This window comes from Paramormyrops kingsleyae, chromosome 13 (genome assembly GCF_048594095.1).
Source record: "Paramormyrops kingsleyae isolate MSU_618 chromosome 13, PKINGS_0.4, whole genome shotgun sequence".
NCBI lineage: Eukaryota > Metazoa > Chordata > Actinopteri > Osteoglossiformes > Mormyridae > Paramormyrops > Paramormyrops kingsleyae.
Genome location: NC_132809.1, coordinates 20,175,152 through 20,191,763, shown reverse-complemented (window position 1 = coordinate 20,191,763; position 16,612 = coordinate 20,175,152). Strand labels below are relative to the sequence as shown.

The following is a 16,612-nucleotide window of genomic DNA, read 5'->3' as shown; positions in this document are numbered from 1 at the left end:
TGCTGTGTGAGTGTCATGTATGTGCTGAGTATCATGTAAGTGCCATGTAAGTGCCATGTCTGTGCCGTGTGAGTGCCATGTCTGTGCCATGTGAGTGCCATGACTGTGCCGTATGAGTGCCATGTAAGTACATGTAAGTGCCATGTCTGTGCCGTGTGAGTGCCATGTGTGTGCTGTGTGAGTGCCATGTGAATGCCATGTCTGTACTCTGTGAACGATATGTATGTGTCCGAATATGTGACGTGTGGGTGCCGTGTATGTCTATGTGAGTAACGTGTGGGTGCCGTGTATGTCTATGTGAGTAACGTGTGGGTGCCGTGTATGTCTATGTGAGTAACGTGTGGGTGCCGTGTATGTCTATGTGAGTAACATGTGGGTGCCGTGTATGTCTATGTGAGTAACGTGTGTGTTGGCTTTGTTCCTGGCTTTCCCTGATCCCTTCCTTCTTGCTGCTGTTGGAGCAGCAAGCTCAGTTGGAAACTCTGCAGAGTTCCAGGAGACAGGACATGAGAGGGAGCAGTAGGAAACTCCGGCGGGACTGGGCAGAGCACGCAGGGAAAGCAACAAGCCACAACATCGCAAGAGTGGGGTGCATGTGGGGAAGGTTTGAGAATGACCTCACATTCACTTTACTCCACTCACTCACATGCTCAGATAACGAGTGTCTGGTGAAAGCTGGAACTGCTGAGGGATGTATCAGTAAGGGGCAAACTGTGAACACAGAAGGAATACAGATGGCCAATAACCTGCTTCCTCGTCCATCTTGATTGGCATAGAAGGGCTCTGTGGGGCAGAATCTCCACTCAAGGAGTAGCTGTGCTCAGCCTGGATGTCAGGATTGGGGGGATCCAGCTCCATGTCCAGCAGGGGATTCCTCTCTGCCAGCAGGTGATCATCGAAGAAACTGCTGAAGAGCTCATTGGAGAAGTCCTCCATGTGCTCCGAGAAGTGCTGCAAGACCCAAAAGGCACATTCTTATGGTAAAACACTCACTGTGAACCAAAAGGACCCCTCACACGTCAGCAGGATGATACGCCACAGAAATCAGCTGCAGAATGCGCAGCTCAGTCGCTGCCATCACAAATGGAAGTTTTCAACAATTCTACATGGAGCACTAACCAAAAAAACAATGACATACTATGACCTCTCTCTACATTCAAGGAAAATTAACTTCATACTTTGAACAATTCTGAGGATTGTGGAAATACTGGGAAGCAATACTCACGTAAATGGAATATTAATCCAAAAATTTGATTTTGCACAAGTAAAATGTCCTTGGAAACCTGTAATGCATCTGGTTTTAGTTGAAGTGTCGTACTTGGCCATCTAGTGTAAGCCATCGTTTTCGTGACTGATCTAATTTAGCCACTCTCCACGTTCCATTAATTATTCATGTTAATAATGGAGCGCTGGGAGCTGCACAGGATTGGATTCCAGTTTCAATCATGTACCTTTTTACCACACTCACAAAACCACCACATGCTGAGCCTCAAACAGGAGGCCAAGGGCTTAGGGAGAACCATGCTGGACGGGGAGGCAGCACCTAAACAAGCCCCTTCAGGGAGAAGCAGTGCCACAGAGTCACCAGGAGCCCAGGCCAGGGTAGAGTCCATGCACACCAATGTGGGGTCCTGAATAAGCCACTCTGTCCATTAGTGCTTTGTTATTACAGTATATGCATTTATGATTACAATGCAGAATGATCTGGATCACATCATGTTGTGGTATCACAAAATAAACTAAACTAAAAAATGTGATCAAAAAGATCACAAGTCGAACACACCCAATGACCGGACTGGGGAAACAAACTGAAACGTGGATTAAATACAGAGGACTAATGACAACAACCAGAAACAGCTGATAACATGGGGATCCCACACGAGGTTAACGAGGGGGTGTGGCACACGGAAGGAGCGGACGATCGGGGCAGGACAGGGGTAATGTTGCGATAAGATCTTTATCGCTTTGGAAGCCATTAAGAAAAAAATGCTCTTCTTGTTTTATCCTGTTCATTTTGTGTTTAAATGCTAAAAAAAACAACATATTTAGGTGTAATTTTGGGGGGCCGGGAACCAATTAATTGGTTTTCCATTATTTCTTATGGGAAAAATTAGATCAGAACTCGAACTTTTTAGGATTCAATCCGGAGTCCTTTCCTTTGACATGCAGGAAGGAGCTTAGTAACCAATGTCTTGATATTTTTATCCATTCTCACTAAGGATACGGGTAATTTAATATATTTAAACAGACGTCTTTCCCTTTGAAAATGGAATAAAGGCTAAGTCAGGAGTAACCATGTGGAAAAGCATCCATGCGTGTCCACCTTGTCTGCCTGCTATGGCGTCTTTTTCCACATTCAGGTGTTTGGCGTTACGTTCAGAGTCAGGTACATCGATGCATTCCTCCAGCAAACGTCACTCCATGTCACTCCCAAGCGAGGCCAGCCAAGATGTAACAGGGAGCGTGGTCACACAGAGGCGAACCAGTACAGCCAAAAGTGGAGAACGAGGCTGTTTCAGGAAATAGGAGCTTAGCCAATTGTTCTCCTAATTTTTACTGAGCGTGCACATCACTAGTGGGCGGGGCTCTAGTCAGACAGGGGGCTTCTTTGCAGAAAGAGGTGCTACAGGTGTTCACATCCTGCTGAGGATGAGTCCTCCAGGTGCTGCCCTGCAGGTGTCCACCTGCCTAATCAGGATGGCTGTTGCACTTGTCCTGACCATCTCACCCAGTACAGCTCACAGAAACCAATTTACATCCAGCGTTCCATACCCATCATGTACCATGCAGTGCAGCAATGAGTCTTTAACTGTCAGAGTTCAATGTTTACAACTGTTCCTGAATCTGCATTGCTGACAGAACCCTAAAAATTATGATTTTGCCCATATGGAATTTTATTAAAAACTAACATGCCAGCAAGGAAGGAGGAAATGTGGCCATTCACTAAATACATTAGGAAGCACCTTTAAGCACAGGATCACCTTTCAAGCTGCTGGAACAGTACAACACTGTACCAATGGGTAATGTTTAACTGGTAAATAGTAGGTTTTTATGACTACACCCAAAGACTGTGTCAGAGGAAACTTTTGCAAATCCTGTTCCAAAAAAGAAGGTCCTCTGTCGCTCTTTAGGGCAATTCACGAAATCTGAACACGTATAAGTTAATATGAAATGGGAGAATGGCCGAAACATTAGTCAGCTTGTTGAAAATAACCAAAAAACAAAGAGGAGCACAGGTTTCAATTCAGTGGCCCGGCCTTATAAAGGACTCTCTGTGGATCTGTTCTTTCATGGCAACTGGCGAGTCTGCATTTTATACAAGTCAAATGATGAGAAAATCTAATCATAATGTTATGACTTAAATTATACAAAGTTTTCCATATGTCACGTATGAAACCCTTTACCCAAACCCCGGAAGCTGCTGCTGTGTTTTATTTCAGCAGAAAGTACTAAAAAAAAGTAGGTTCTCCCCTTATAATTCTGCAGGCTCCATAGCAATTAAACAGAAATGAAGTAAAACAAATTAAAGCTCATATTCTGTGCAGACAGAACTGCTCAGCCCACGACCCCCAAAATAACAGTGCAGAGGCTCTTGGCCGACAGGGGGGGCCCTCAGTATGTTTCGCAGATTGGGGGAGGGGGTGCTACCCAATCAGTTCATTTAGCCAATGGGGGAGCACCCCATGGAAAATTTATCGCTATTTTAAAATTTTAATAAACATACCCTGAAAATGATCTCTCTGGTGTCTGAAGACCCCTTCAGGGGTGGCCACGCCCACTTTGGGAAGCTCTGTGCTAGGTGACCACAGACTGCTGCACTGAGGGTGGTAACCATGGTAGTTACTACGGTCACCGCAAAGAAGAGGAGCAGACGTGGTTAGTTACAAGGTGAGAAATCATTATCTTGAGGTTAGTGGGTGGAGGAGGACTGCAGGAGCCCTAGCTGTTACCCCCACAGGAGGACATCAAGTGGTAGCCTCCCAAGGGGAGGCCAGGAGGAGTGGGAGAAGCTGCCTGTCTGGGCTCCTGGAAACCCAGTTTAGATGCCTTGAGCCTCGGCTGCAGAAGCTTATTGTTGAAGGAACCCCCCCCCCCCCAGAATGTCCGGGATATAAAATTACAGCTTGTTTTTACTAAAATCACCATATCAAGAGTTTTCCATTAAAGGCATCCAAGACTTTACCAAAGGCACATGTGAGTAACTGAGGCATGATGGGAAAGAAAGCATTCATTCTTATTCTGAAAGTCACGGACAGCTCAATGTATAGCCCAGCAGCAACCCAAACCCAAGTGCAGCTAACATGCTATAAAAGGCTGCATACTTTCCATGAGGGGCTAAATGCAAAGGAGGTCAGTCTCAGGCTGGCTAACCGCCTTCGCTTGCTGCTGGGTGCCGATTGGTGTGAGATGTATCACACAGCTGGGACATTTCCACCCCCATCACCTTCAGCCGGCAAAAAGAGTGATCCTTGCATGTTTTATTGCAGCAGAGTCAAGTATTTGTCTCAAATGTTTACACAGTTATATCAGTGTTGTCTTTTATGAACTCTTGGGCAAACATAAGAAAGGCACAGGCGATAATAGGTTTATACATGTGGAAGAAACCATCTGGGGGCTTTTAAAATCAAATAACAGCAGTTTGCCTGTTTGCATTTAAGGCTGTAAACTAAGGCATAATTATATTCTGTCCTTTAATTTTGCATCCTGATACTATGTCTTCAAACAAAATACAGCGGTTACTTAGCCTTATGCTATTTCATCATGCATGGAAATCTTTGGTAACCACACGTGGTGGTCACATGGCAAAAATGTTTGGGATTTTAAAGACAAAGACAAATAAACCGAAGCCATATTTCTGCCGCATACACAGCCAGCGTGAGTGGCTGCTGTGTTTGACAGAGAGTAAAACCCACATTCCTCCAATCAGCCCGGAGGCATCCTGACCAATGGGAGAGCAGCAAGCAGACTGGCCAGCCCCCTTCAGCAGTCAAATATGAGCAAACTGGAGTGCAAGGTTTGCATGGAGGAGCGGCAGACGTCTGTGCTGTGAGAAGGAAAACGCTTTATTTATGGAGGGGAAAAAAAAGCCATGCAGGATGGTGCAACTGAAAAAATATGAGGGAGTAGGAATGCCAGTAAAGTTTAACAACCTACACTTAGCCTGTGTGACTGTCTGTAATTTCTCTGAAACAGACAGGGAAAAAGCAAGAAAGAGTAGGCAATTCTGGGTCACTTGAAGTAAGGCTACTGATAAGTGAAGAGAAGTGTGCCTTACCAATTTAACACCCTTTAACACTGATTTGGTGGAAAACATATCAACTAAGTAAAACAGAGAGCATATATTCATATACATTTAATACTGGGAGGAAGGACCACTTGCTCTCCCCAGAAGGAAACATCTTTGAGGCCACCTGAGCTGACGATCCACTTGGCGTGCACACGCATACGATGTGGCTTTTTTCACAGTATAATTTTGTCACCAACTTACCACCCTCCCATCTACAATTTACAACCCAAGTCACGTCCATGCATGCTGCTGCATACGGGCTTGGAAGTCAGACCGAGGAGGGCTCTCAAGGCGGGGGGGTGGGGGGGGGGGTGCACCTTAGTATAAATTGCTGACTGGGAAGCAAAGGGAGTGGTCAGTGAATTATTGGGAATTTTACGTAATTGTCTATTATCAAAAGAGACGCTCAGTAAAATTTTCTGACTTGGTGGGGGGGGGGGGGGGCATCCTCCTTGGCAATTTTTGTGGTGGGAACCCCCCCACCCCCACTGCTGTGAATCCACCCTGCACCTCCTACTATCAGATGCTCTCTGATGCCTCTCATTCACTGGCCAGCCTTGCCAGAAAGACTGCCCTGCATTCCTTAACTCCCAAAGTTCCTTCTTCTGGAATACGCCAAGCTTGTGGCTTCTTGGACGGTGTCACCCTGGGGGACTGACACTGATACCACAGGAAGCCCCAGAAGAATGGCACGGCAGGCTCTTCGCACGCGCCGCATTCCAGCCACCTGGCTCGGAACTGCGGCTTGCTGTAAGTCTCTCAGGAGCCCAACTGACTGGGAGGAGTGTCTAGAAGCCTGGTCCATGCCGACCCGTCTACCGCTGATGACCAGCCTTGGTTTGTAGGGCTGTAATTTCACGCCCTGTGTGTGCAGACAGAGCCTGCATCCGCTGTGACAGCTCTGCTCGCCATTTGCATCCCTTCCTCTGGCTGGCAGCCGATGTGAATGGGGCCGGTCAAAAAAGCGCTCCTCGCCTTTTTGTAGGACACGCGAGGGTTTGTAATTTACCCACAGTGCTTAGGGACTACTGCATACAGAGTCGCCATAAAGCTGGGGTCTGAGCTTAGGGTCACAAGGGACACTCTGATTTCTGACTTTAACACACAAACACACAAAGCTTCCGCATTTGCCGCATTTGTTCCATACACATGCATACCAAACCAAAAGACCCATACCAAATACGTGTACCATTACACTCCTACTGTAAAGAAAACTACGGGAAGAAGTAAGAACTTTATGTGAACAACAATTTAATGACCAGGATGCAGGAATTTCACGAGATACATGGGCAGTGCCAGGGGGGAGGCCTTACATTTTTTTATGTTCATGTCACAGTCATATGTACAGTCACCATGTCATGATGCATTACAGTTTCTGCACTAAGCTCTGGATATCCTCAGACCCAAAAACTGGCACTGCTGTCCTAAGCAGGAATTCATATTTATGGCACAAGCTGACACAAAGGGGGTGTATTATTATAACTCATCAGTTATCAAAGTTAGGTAATATTCCTGGGACTATTATGCAGTAGGATGCTGCTATTTTCTGCTACTGGTAGCTCATTTAATCGGCATGTTGACACAACAGCAGGACCACCATGGACATCATTCATGAAGGTCTCCTCCTATGAAACACCCACAAACGTCCACCTCTTAATAATCTTACGTGGGTCTTTTATAATTGAGAAGAATTCAAACATCACTTTCTGTATAAAAATCCACAAGAACTGCGTTAGGTGTCTGCCCTCTGTGCTGAGACCCGGCACCTGAAATAGTGTGACGTCTAATCACTGGTAACTGTTTAAATGCCATGCACTGTCAGTGAGCTAGATACACAACGGCTTCACCTGAACAAACAGGCAAAAAATGACAGAAAAAACTGCACAGAAACAAGATGGCCGCTTCACCACCAAATACTTTATCATTTCATTACTGTCAGTTTGTTCCATGGCTTTGCCTAAATACCTCTGCATTAATGTAGTGAATGAGCTGGCAGCAGAGACAACTCGCCTGAACTAACAAGAGTTATAATAATACTGTTGTTTCATGGTATCTGTGTGATTGGCTTGGAAATATTGGATGGTTTCCTGTCTATAACATCATCCTCAGAAACAGCACATGTAGCCACAGGCCTAATATGGAACTGGTTCAGCATGATAGCCTTTGACCTCAGCCTTACACTTACAAAGCCTCCTAAGCAGAAGCCTTACAGGAATCTGAATAAGTTCTCTGACCTCTCAGGCGATGCTGAGTTCAGTTACTTGGCACGATTCCTTTGGTCCTGGCCAGCGCTAGCAGGAGAGAGTAAGGACTACACTGAGCTGATACACAGCAGTGATAATGCAGGGGGCTCAGCTAACTGTTGGCAGATTCTCGGACCTGTACAGATGCTCAGAAGCCACAACTTTTCCCCACACTGATCTGAAAAAAAATGACATAATTTCTTAGCCCCTTTCTCCTGGCTTCTGCCCAAGAATTTCCACTGCTGGGGGAAAAATTGCAGTGGGAAGAATTACATCAACACAGCACCCCCACCCCCCACCCCCCAGCCGCACAGACACTAAATCACCCTTAGCAAGCCTGAGATGAACGAAATCCCACCAAGGCAGAGGGAGAGCCTGGTCCAGGACATCCTGACCATAACGGACCCCATATGGGCAGAACCTCTTGAGCACTAGGACCCAGCGATGCGCTGCCCACTTGTGGGGAGTGGGAGTGGCAGAGTGTCTTTGCTTATAAGCAAGACTTCGGAGTATTTAGGAATTCTCTGCAAGCAACACTCCCAATTATGTCTATAATCCTCCTTAAAGGTCACATAATCATGTTTGTGTCTCCATTTAAACTATGTCATTATCACTGGCAAGGTGACAAACAGTTTTTGTGTTGCTTATCCAGGTTTAATTTGCAAATATTTTAAACAAAACGCTTCCTGCTGGCAGACAGGTGTTTCTTAAGAACTGTTAGTACTTTCATAAAATTATGTGCCACGCTAAGGTGATCCAATATCGCTTTATCATAATGCTGACCTCCAGGCTAAAAGCATGCAGACAAGTAGGAATTTAAGCTAATGGACAGGTTCTTCTGGCTGAGAAATTGACTTCTTCACATTCTGGTCCAAGGTGATAGAGTTTTAGATGAACCTGCCTCAACAGCTGGCTGATGACAACAGCAGCCCTGACACACAGCAGCCGCCCAGGGTACCAGTTGACGTACAGTAAAAGCAGCTGCTCGCATCCAGTACATATGACTGGGAAATCAAAGGCTATACCCTCAATGAACTATGGCGTCCAGAGTGGGTGCTACACAATCAATAATGTTAACTACAAATTGGACAATCATCAGTGGTACCACAGCCCAAAGACACTGAACACACAGTCAATACATTTAATTGACCAAATTACAGTGCAGCTTCAATAGGCATATACAGTTAGATTCCTGGGATATGCCCCAGGCTTACCATAACTCTTTACTGGATGAATGGTTATGAAAGATGGATGGATGGATGGATGTACCGTACATACAGTAAGATTGGTTTCTGTTCATTTTTTCACTTCTGACATAATAAAATAATCTATTAAACTCTCTTAGTACAAGTGATTCTCAAAGAAAGTCAAAGAAACACATACAGCATTATACTGGATGGTTTTTCACACTCCTTCAACATAAACTCCAAGCCACCTGAAAAGGTGTCCATCAAGGCAGGTGAGATGTGCTGGAAAAAAAGCAAAGCGAGGAGTGCCATGACTGACAGCTGTGATGTCATCTGGTATTTCACTCTTTTCATTTGGCATTAGATTTCATTCCTGGCTAAATATTTGGCATTAAAGCTTGGAAGGAGGTAAGCTTGCAAAAGTGCCAAGCTTTGAATACTCATTTCTTGTAATCTGAAACCTCTTTTATCCTCTTAGTTCATTTTTTTTAATCCAGACTACTAGTTACCTTCTAATTTGAGTTACCATTTAACTTGGATTGTGAACAACCTAAAACATATTTACACGCCATAATTTACTAAAGCATAAGTCAAAACACAAGATGATACAACTCCAAATGAACAGTTAACAATTAAAATAATAACACTGGAATGTCCCAAGATGTGATTCACCAATAGAAAGGGGGAAACTGTACTGAAATATGTTTTTTTTTCTGCAAGACAGATTTCAAGGGTCTGTAAATTCCATATAAATGCACAAAAGAATCCTTTCAGAGATGCTCCGTGGCCTCGATCCTGAGTCAGCACACAGGGTGAGAGAAGGGAACCTGAAGCACACACACACACGCAGACGCACACTGTATTCAGCTTTACACCACTAAAGCAACAAGGAAGGCCAGCTAAATAAGGGCAAACACGAAAGCCATTACGGTTCCGTGCAAGGCGCCCTGCACCCACAGCAGACCCACTGAATATAGACCTGAGCGTGTCCATTCACGGCGAAGAGTGATGAAAAACTGCAAAGCTGACTTGACATACGTTCCATTATAATGAGAGAGAGGCATGCACTCTCAACCATATTGATAATCGATTAATGGGCGCCACGGGTAAGGCTGTGGGTGAGAAAGGAGATTTTCAACAGCACGGTGAGCCCTAACAGTGCAGCCGGCGGTGTCGGGGGGCGGGGGGGGCAGTGCTGCTACCGAATACCTAAAAACAGGCAAGCTACACATGAATCCCTTTGTTATTCTTATTAAAATGCAATCAAATTACTCTTCGATTTTACGTTAAGGTAAAAACAAAATCTAGACGCTTGTTAAACAAGGTAGGACTAAGAAAACTTCACAAAAGTAAATTATTAAATAACATATTTTTTATTACACGTTAATGTTATTGGACTAACAGTAATTGTATTAACTTAATGTGCGATAAGTTGAAGTGATACACGAACGCTGGTCTACCCAATAAACCAAGACTTACCACATTGCTGAGGAAATCGGTTTCATTCAAATCCTCCAAATCCAACAAGTTGGGATTAGGAAAAAGTTTTTCCGACGTGAAACTGTCCATAATCGTCTCCATTGTAGTTTTTGTATTGATATCAGACACTGGAAAATAACTTCCTTCAAACGTTTGAATGTGATCTCGTTGAGTACAGTAAATATGCGTATTTTATGACGTGTTTTCTGCCGGTATAGTTCTGGTAGAATAACATCAAATTCTGCGCAAATATAAATGACAGTGGCGTTGCCAGGCTTATTGCCAGGCTTTTAAAAGCCCGTCTCTGTGTACACTTTTCAGAGATGTCCTTCTAAAGTTCTATCAATTCTGTCACTTTTAACTATAGACTGTCTGTTAGGAACAAATGACGGGATTAATATTCATATAAGTACCTCCCTATTCTCATTTTCGGTTCTTCTCAGTCCCCGCCTAGCGAATCAGTTAAAGCAACAGCGTTTGATGGTCACCAATAAACTGTACGTACTACAAACAGTTTATAGTTTGATCATGAATGAAATATCTTTTTTTCTTTTTGTACTTTCAGTGAAGTCACTGCTGAGTTTAATACCGTGAAAGTTATATATTTTGTTTACTTTAATTACGAAAAGGTAATAGCGAACTCAAGAGAATGTTGCGATGAATCACTACCCTGTATTTAAAATGTTGCTGGAACTCACCTGCACCTACCACTGGAATGCTGTGAATGTATATAAGACCACTAAAATACAGTACTGAGGGAAAAAAAATTGAGCTCTTTGTAATTATCTGGATTTCTACACAAATGGCTACTATATTGTGACATGATCACCATAATAATCAATACAGGCAGACTTATTTAACAGATTACACACGCAACATTTTACATTGACACGTCATTATTGAACAAATGTCAAGGTCATTGATGGAAACGGCATGTTAAGGATAATGAGTTCTTTAAGGGAGAGTAAATGGAGTCTGGTGTACCAGTCATTGCAGATGTGGCTTTGACCTGCCCTGCTGTATAAAAACTCATGTTTATTTGCCATTTGTTTTTGACAGAATTCTGTTCAATTCTGTTGTAAGAAGCATCATTATTATTCAGCTTAGGAGTGTCTAACTTAGGAGAGAGTTTGGGCATAATGTTGAAATGAAACAATGCTTTATTTACAATTTGCACAAGAACAAGTACATTGGAGTACTTCTTTTTGAATATCCCCATCTTGGTCTCCTTTGAGACATGCACATATTAACTGATAAGCCATAACATTAAAACCACCTGCCTAATATTGTGTATGTCCCCCTCGTGCAGCCAGAACAGCTCTGACCCATCGAAGAATGGATTCCACAAAACCTCTGAAGGTGTCCTGTAGTATCTGGCACCAAGATGTTAGCAGCAGATCCCTGAAGTCTCTGTAAGTTGCAAGGTGGGGCCTTCATGGATTGGACTTGTTTGTCCAGCACATCCTACAGGTGCTCGATCGGATTCAGATCTGGGGAACTTGGAGGCCAAGTCAACACCTTGAATTCTTTTTCATGTTCCCCAAACTATTCCTGAAAAATGTTTGCATTGTGGCAGTGCACAATGTCCTGCTTAAAGAGGCCACTGCCATTGGGGAATACTGCTGCCATGAAGGGTTGTACTTGGCCTGCAACAATGTTTAGGTAGGGAATATACACATGACTGCCAGGACCCAAGGTTTCCCAGCAGAACATTTTTTCCCACATGTCCGGATGGTGGACACCATTAGAGCTGGAGTCATGATTCAGTCCCATGGAAGGGTGACATTGCGGATTCAGCTTAGGAACATTTCAATCTGCCACCCAACATAGGCCAGCTTGGAGAACTGACTCATTGATGGACTTTGGCATTCCTCTCGAGCACAATCTACACCTTGTTTTTAGCAAGCAAGCCCACTCATTCAGTAATGTTAGCGTGCCCAGGGGGGTTGGGCAGCCAGTTGGTCTTGGATCCCCACAGGTTTTTCTTATCCCTACTATAGAGTTTTTCATTTCTCTCCACTCATCTGGCTTTCTCTCATTCCTTTGTCCTCCCCTTTTCCCTGTTTCTGTATTATTCTGTCTAAATGTAAATGTAATGTACCACAACACACCCATGTAAAGTGCCTTGGGGCGACTGTTATAAAAATGAATTGAATTGATTGTATTGAATATTGCCCAGAGCATCACACTGTGTCCTGCTGCCAAGCTCATATGCCCAATGTCAGTGGTGGACTGGACTCAGCATGAGAAAGTTTAAATAATTCAAGTAGCAGACTATTTATTGCACATATTGCATGATTACTCATCCATCCATTTTCTACAACCACCTATCCTATTCAGGGCCAGGGGGGGTCCAGAGCCTATGGGCACAAGGCAGGGAAAAACCCAGGATGGAGCACCAACCTGTCACAGTGCACATGCACACAAGCACACCTACAGACAATTTGGTAACTACAATAAGCCTCAGCATGTTTTTTGGACTATGGGGGGGGGACACCAGAGCACCCGGAAGAAATCCCACGATGAACACAAGGAGAACATGCAAACGTCACTGATATGGAGCCTGGGCGAAGATTCAGATCCAGCCCCAGAGGTGTGAGGCAACCGTGCTAACCAATGCAGCAACAAGCCAGCTGTACAATACTCATCTCTACTCTAAAGTGGCTAATGAATGAACATATTGCATGTTTAAGATTTTAGATTGTGAATGTAAATACATACGATAACCATTATGGTGGTGCCTGTTGAAAGGAGGGATGGTCCATATAGCATCAGGGGCTTATAACAAACAGAAAGGAAGATACTAAAAAATAAGGGACCACGAGGGGTCAAAACTATACTAATAACACTATACGACAGGCAGGAAGGAACACCGGGAAACTACAACACATAACCATGAATACTGCTAACCAGGAAACAGCAGAACAACATGAGGCAACAGCCACACTATTTGACATGGGGCATGTGCAAGCGGAGAAAGGAAGGTGACAATCTACTTGCAGTTCCAAGAAACAGGGGTTTATTAAAGAAACTGGACACAGTGTAAAACTACAAAAAAAAAAAAAGGACCACGAGGAGTCAGGAAACAAAGAGGGAAAAATACTGAAATAAGGAAAACCATGAAATAAAGCACAACTAAGAAACTAAGCAAAACCACAGGGACTAGAACTGGGCAGGAGAACAGAGGAACAAACACACCATAACATTTAAAATGGCAGACTGAGTACCAGGACAAAGTCAGGCGCTTGAATACTCAAATAACAAGAACTAACAAATGGCAGGGGTGAGTCATCAAGACAATTAACCAATGAGCACAGTACAGGTAAACAGGCCACAAGTGGAGAAGCTTAACACAGCACAGAAAAGTTTAACAAATACCAACACTAGGAAACAAACTACACATTGGGAAATAAACACCAGGAATTTTGACACACAACTAAGGGCTAACACTAAGAGGGAGTAGGAACACAAACACAAGCAGAACAGAATTAAAGTAGACCCAAGTAGGACAAACAAAACTGAAACACTAGAAAACAGAAACCCAATAAACAAAGCAAGTGAGGGCTTTGAACCAATTTCTGTAAGGCTATAACCTTGGGCCTACACACTCAGCCCACTGAGCTATGTGGCAGCCTAGGGACTAATACAAAAGAACTAAACAAAAGCAATCACTTAAATACACAACAAACAAGACATGACACAGGACAAGTGGGAACCATTTCTCAATTAACCAATCACAAGAAACAGGTGGGGCATATTATAATGAACAAACACTGGAGTCTAGTGCCTTGTCCACACGTAAACAGGTATATTTTAAAACATACCTTTTTCTATACGTCTTGGGCTTTTGTCCACACGTAAACGGCGTCTCAGGTCACTGAAAACGGAGCTTTTGCAAAACTCCACCCAGGGTGAAGATTTTAAGAAACTCCGTTTTCAGCGTCGACATGTAGACAGGGAAAACAGAGTTTTTGGCTCAAAACGTCAGATTGTGCGCCGTTGTCCACCTTGTTTAACGTCAGAGCGTGCGCTGTTTGCTGTATACATTAGGCGAGTTTGAGCAATGGCGGACTTAGCCGAAATAGTGCTTGTGCTAACCTTGCTGACAGGACTTCTTACATGTGTACAGATAAATGTTGAGTCACTCTCGCATTATTTTGATCAACACAGGCGTCGGAATGCGCGCCATGGTTTTCAACTTAACAGGACTGGCAATTAGGCTTCTGATTGGCTAACATGGCAGTACGGTTAGAGTTATAATGCCGCCTGTTGGTTTGGCATGCTCTTGACAGCGCATTTTAGCGGTTTCATGTGGACAGAAATTTTTTAGGAGACAATGTTCATGTGGACGGGGATTTTTTTTTTAAATGGAGGAGGAAAAACGTTTTAAAAAATATCTATGTATGTGTGGACAAGGCATAGGAAACATTAGCAGAGAGCTAACAACACTAGGAGAGACTAGGAACACCAGAGAATATGATTAACCAAGACATGGACAGGGTAGACCTTACACCAGGAGTCTCCAACTTCGCTCCTGGAGAGCTACTATCCAGTAAGTTTTCTATCCTACTTGGCTTCTGATGAGCCACACCTGCTCCTGGTATTTACCTGAGAACAGGTGTGGCTCATCAGAAGCCAAGTAGGATAGAAGACCTACTGGACAGTAGCTTTTTTTAATGGCAGCGTTTAAAAAAGCGCAGATATTTTTGTCTGCTTGTCAGGTAGTTGACGCGACATATTTTCCGACGCGCGCTCTCTGTCCGCTGGTGGGAGTGTGCTCACCTGTGTGTGTGCGTACGTGTCTGTGAGCGCGCATCAGGGCGGAACCCCACCATGCGCGATGCAGACCGCAAAGGAGAATTGCAAACATGCAACCGAGTAGAGACAAAAATGACAAACTGTTGTGTAAATAACATAAATAACATTAGGCTATTTAGTTTGTTTAATAAAAGCACAATGTATAGACCTGTTCTATACCTTCAAGGGGGGGCGGGAGGTGCCGTTGGGGGAGCGGGGCGCCCCCCTAATATAACGGTAGGGGAAACACTGCAATAAATTAAACCAAAGATGAGGCTAGGCTTAGGCCAGCCACAAACTCACCACTGAAGGGATACCTGCCATTAAGCTACACACTCAGCCCACAGAGTTACACGGCCTGGGGACGAGGAGAAAACACATAGCAAATGGTGAGAGCAGTGAGAACTGCTGGCCAAAAGGGGAAAGGGCACACAGGACAGGGCCAGACAGGCACCAACCCTAACTAACTAATATACAGAATGTGTTATTTAGGACCCCCCCCCTCACACACTGTGAACCTGACGGGGGCTCCCCTTCCTCTCTGATTTAACTGCCCTGTCCAGTCTGCAGCTACATAGCCCCAAACTATACAGCCCCATACACAGCAAGTGATACACCTTTCTGTCATATCCAGCATTACCTTTCTCACCAATTTGTGTAGCAATTTACCAGACCTAAAATTTACCTACAAAGAGATGTGTTAAGTACTAAAACTCCCTCTTTTTGGCTGAGTGCAAGAAACTCAGAAGCTGTGTGCACCACGTTTTATAGCTCTTTTACATGCACTACAGTTTGTCTATTTCATGACTGTCAGCTACTGTACTAATGTTGCCTTAGCAAGGTGCTTTTTTCAAAAAAAAAAAAAAAGTTCATACCCAAAAAAAATGGTTATATGGCTGTTGTAACATCTACTAGTTTTGTTTTGTGTGATTTTCATATCCAGCAAAGACTTGAACCCCCTGATTTTAGGGATCCCAAGATCCCATCATCCTTCTCTGGCATATCTTAATGGCTTCATGCATGGGGTCAAACATGTGGTCACCTGCTGGATTATGCAGGCTTGGGTTACTGGTAGCTTTAACTAAGTTACTTCGATTCCAGTCCCTGAAAATAGTCTAGCCACACTGCCTTTTCAGTGACAATGCTTGTAAATCAAGTCCCAGTCTGGTGTTACCTTGCAGAGACTGTATGCTGTAACTGGTTTTACTGCCCCCAACTGTGAAGTTTTGTGCAAGCACGAATCTCTTATTTCTCTGCATGAAAAGGTGTAGTTCAGGGATGATTCATGGCTACTAGCTTGAGTTCTTGAGTTGAGACTAAATGCAATTCAGGAATGTGTCTCTTGTTGATGAGCTCTGCATTACTTCTTGTTTTGTGGGTTCTACAACCTGTTAGACTTGTTTGGAGAGAATATTTTACAAATAGCCTCCTGTTGTTTTTCTTTGGTATTTGTTTATGCATACTTCAGCTTATGCAGATAAAATTAAACATTTCAGATGTCCTGAGGGTTGTAGAGCATCCAGTCACAATATTTCAATGAGCAGTAAATTACTATGACAACAAAAGTGTGTGATCTACCTCTAAAATGAAAAAAGGATTTCCCACCTTCTCCTTTGATA

At 43.8% G+C, this 16,612-nt stretch overlaps 1 protein-coding gene across 1 annotated transcript in view; it reads right to left on the bottom strand.

The window, feature by feature from the left end:
- Nucleotides 1-10,552, bottom strand: part of creb3l1 (cAMP responsive element binding protein 3-like 1) — a 30,330-nt gene extending 19,778 nt beyond the window's left edge. Inside the window, exons 1-2 of the mRNA XM_023817088.2 lie at nucleotides 10,197-10,552; nucleotides 747-951 (exon numbers count right to left, since the gene is read on the bottom strand). Of these exons, the coding sequence (XP_023672856.2) occupies nucleotides 747-951; nucleotides 10,197-10,298 (307 nt within the window). The 5' untranslated portion in view covers nucleotides 10,299-10,552. The remainder of the gene's footprint in view (nucleotides 1-746; nucleotides 952-10,196) is intronic.
- Nucleotides 10,553-16,612: the final 6,060 nt, after the last annotated feature.